The 3535-nt window shown below is 47.8% G+C and overlaps 1 protein-coding gene across 1 annotated transcript in view; it reads right to left on the bottom strand.

Moving 5' to 3' along the window:
* Window positions 1-3535, bottom strand: part of TGFBI (transforming growth factor beta induced) — a 54316-nt gene that overhangs the window by 5113 nt on the left and 45668 nt on the right. Inside the window, exons 6-12 of the mRNA XM_009641756.2 lie at window positions 3384-3530; window positions 2548-2699; window positions 1740-1951; window positions 1453-1590; window positions 1069-1214; window positions 772-908; window positions 117-247 (exon numbers count right to left, since the gene is read on the bottom strand). Of these exons, the coding sequence (XP_009640051.1) occupies window positions 117-247; window positions 772-908; window positions 1069-1214; window positions 1453-1590; window positions 1740-1951; window positions 2548-2699; window positions 3384-3530 (1063 nt within the window). The remainder of the gene's footprint in view (window positions 1-116; window positions 248-771; window positions 909-1068; window positions 1215-1452; window positions 1591-1739; window positions 1952-2547; window positions 2700-3383; window positions 3531-3535) is intronic.

Raw genomic sequence — 3535 nt, 5'->3', positions numbered from 1 at the left:
AGCCCGTGCTTCCAACAAACAGGGTCAAAGAATGAGATATGGCAGAGAAACTTAGCCATTCCTCCCCATGTCATGCCAGTAACACCAGTTCATCCAAATGCTCTAGAAATGCTCACCCATGAGTTTGTTCAGTTCCCCCTGGGGCATGGCTCGGAAAGCTTCGTTTGTTGGAGCAAACACTGTGAAGGTGCCCGGCCTGTTCAAGTTCTCTGTTAGACCCGCAGATTGGATTGCAGCCACCAACGTGCTGCAAGACAAACAGATGTAAAGAGCTTCACTCTAAACCACTTCTGTTGGTCTTTCAGCAATTGCACGACATGTTCAAAAGAGAGCTGCGAAGTTACGATTGCAAAATCCTGCTGGGGTCCAGCAAATCAACTAACCAAAAAATGGATTAGGTAGGAAATGAGCCTGTGAGGTCCAACCAGAACATCTGAGAAATGGCAAAGCAACCTGGGAGTGCTGACCCCTTGGGGACCAAAGGGCAGTGACGAGACAGAGGAGCCTGTCCACAGCGGCTCCGAGGGGCAGAGATGGCTTCGGAGCCAGCTTCTTACTGTATTAAGGGGGACCACACACTCTTGGCTCATGATTCATCGAAGGGTTGTTTGAAGTCTCACTCCCTGCAATTTAGGGATGACACCATGGTTTGGGATGCTTTTTCTATGTTAAAAATATATATATAGCCATGACTATGACCCATAGTAAATAGCAGCTGCTTTGGCAGCTTTTCTGCTCCTAACTAGCACTTAGGAAGAGCAGAAAGGTCACCTGAAGCGATGGTCTGCCTTGAGAACATCCATCACTGAGCCAGACGGTGGAGTCAACATTTTGTCCATGCTGAGCAGGGTGCCAAACCTTCCTCTCTTGTCATGGGCAGCAATGCAGGCATTTTCAATGCAAAGGTTCTGCAAAAAAAAAAAAAAAAATTGCAGAGAAAGACTTTATTAACATATGCTTCGAGAGAGAGATTCTTATACCTCCCATACTTTTTACACCATAGCCACAATGTTACAGACATGAACCACCGTTCAGCCACATACAGCACTGCATGCTGCAGGAACGTACATTGCGGTACACAAAAACTCTCAGCTCCTTGTCACCCAAGGTCTGTAGTTTCTGTCCGTGGTAAAGGTACTTCGAGGAGAGCTGGTCTCTAACAATGTGGTTCAGAAGCAAGTTTTTCATGTTGCTGTCCACCACGGGGAGGCCATCTGCAGAAAAAGTATGGGAAGAACCAGTGATTCACTTAAAATGACCACTGAGGCACTGAAAAAGTGCAAATATGCAACATTATCTGCACCACGTTTTAATTTTAAAGCTAGGTTCCACTGCCTGTAGCTGAGGCATTTGAGAGAGGGTTTGCATGCTTCTGCACTGAAACTTGACCAAAGACTGAAGCAGATCTGTGGCCCAAACTGATGGAAGAAAGGGATTTACTCCCCAGTTTACCTTTGAACACATCATTCACTGGGGCAAGGAGGGTCACTTGCTCACTGCCAGTTAGATGAGAGCTGAGCCCAGCTTGTCTGAAAAGGTCCGTAGACTTGGAAACTTCGGATTCTTGTGCCAACTCAAACAGGGTCTTAGCTGAAAAGAAAAGCAACGCATCGTAATCTTGCATTAAAGGCACTCCACCCATCACTACAAAATACCTACGCCCTCTAAATCCAGTATTTCCTTGGCAAAATAGACAAAAGAAAGGCAACGGAAAGAAAGATGCGGAGAGACACCAGTACCTGAGTCTGGGATCAGCAGCTCATTGACAAAATGTACGACGCCGTTGGTTGCCAGGACATCCTTGTTGGCAATGATGGGCTTCCCATTGAGGGTCAGCTCTTCCCCGCTGCAGCCCACATCCAAGGTGGTTCCTTCCAGAGTCTCCATCGTCAGGCCAGCGATGATGGCCTCAGCGCACATGGCCGGCTTCAGGATGTGAAGGTTTTTTTTTCTCAGTGTGCTGCAAAAATCAGCTATGAAATTATCGCAGCTTTTAGGGATCCTGTCCAATGGCAAGGGCCTCCTGCACCGTACTGTACTGTACGGGGCTCCACTCCAAAAGATGCGCAGTCATCTTAAATTGTGCCCATTTTAATTCAGCAACCCATGAAACTTATGCCTAAAAAGAACCTGTGAACCTCTGCCTAAAAAGAGTAATTTTTATACCCTTTTGTCAACCTCAAAAGATTTCATGTGGTTATTTGACCCATTTGTCGGGGGAAGGTACATTGGTCAGGTACCAGTTTTCTTGGATCTTGCCGGATTGACAGAAACCACCGTCACATACAGGAGTGCTAAAGGAAAACTCGGAAAAGGGACTGTTTCAGGTCCCTCCTCCATACCTGGGTACCACTCTCTGCCATGCCTACACATCTGCCATGCCTACAGCCGAAGAAGCCTGGGCTGTCCAGTTTAAAAAGCTGGAGTTTGTCAAATGTGTTTACTGCAGCTCTTGCCAGGGTGTACCAAGGACTGTCCAGATGCCCTTGAGAAGGAATTTAGAAGAACTGAAGAACACTCTTCAGTCTCTCAATGGGCTCAGTAAACAAGCGCTTACCCCTCAGGGCTTCTGGGTCCCCCAGGATCCTGTTCAGTGTTTCTCGTGGGATCTTCTCAAAGGCTTCGTTGGTTGGAGCCAAGAGCGTGTACTGGCCTGCGCTTTCCAGCAAGCTGTTGAGGTCAGAAGCAGCCACAGCAGCCTTCAAAGAAATGAGGAGAGAGGGTAGAACACATCGAGCCAGGATACAGAGGTCAGCAACTTTGTCCAGGCACACACTAATGGCCAGATTTATTGAGGCTTTTATAATTTCAGGGGACTTACAAAAAATCCTGAATAGCTTCTTTCAGCACTTTGGTCCCTTTATACATTTGCCCTGGCCCCATGTGCTCCAGAAATTTGAGTACAAGAGCCCCTTTTTGGCAAGACTGAGAGCTATTTCGAATACCCTGATATGCCTGGAAAGGGTCACAGCAGTTCCAGCGAATAGTTCAGATCAGAACCCACAGCTGGCTAACTGCAAAACCCCCGGGCTTTGTAAGTTATTCCTTAACTTGGCAAATACCAAGGCAAATAAATCGGCGCTCATCAAATCTGAGCAGTTGATATCTCCTAAGGCCGAGACTCCCATAGAAAAGCGAGGAGCCAGACTCAGCCTACATCTCTGTACTGACAGCAACCGCAGGGTGACAGTTATGCTCATGAACCCCTGCTCGTGTGGGATCAAACACTTCTCTTCCTAAAGCAAAATGAGCTATATTGGCACAAGGGTTTTACCAGCAGCTTTAGGGTCACAGCACCTAGGTGCCAGCAAGCTCTTCGTGACAAGTCACCGATGACTGAACATCTTGAAGGACCCCCGGAGCAACACGTGGGGTGGACTCACCCGAAGAGTTTCCAGGCTCTCCTCGGTCTCGACGATCTGCTGAATGGTGTTTGTAGTGGTGGCGATGACTTTGTCGATGACGTGAACCACTCCGTTGGTGGCATGGTGGTCAGCTTTCAACAGCCTGGCACAGTTCACAGTCACAATCTGCA

This window comes from Egretta garzetta, unplaced genomic scaffold (assembly GCF_000687185.1).
Source record: "Egretta garzetta isolate BGI_Z169 unplaced genomic scaffold, ASM68718v1 scaffold147, whole genome shotgun sequence".
Classification (NCBI taxonomy): Eukaryota; Metazoa; Chordata; class Aves; order Pelecaniformes; family Ardeidae; genus Egretta; species Egretta garzetta.
The sequence above is the reverse complement of the archived record's forward strand: the minus strand, read 5'-3'. Positions and strand labels throughout refer to the sequence as shown.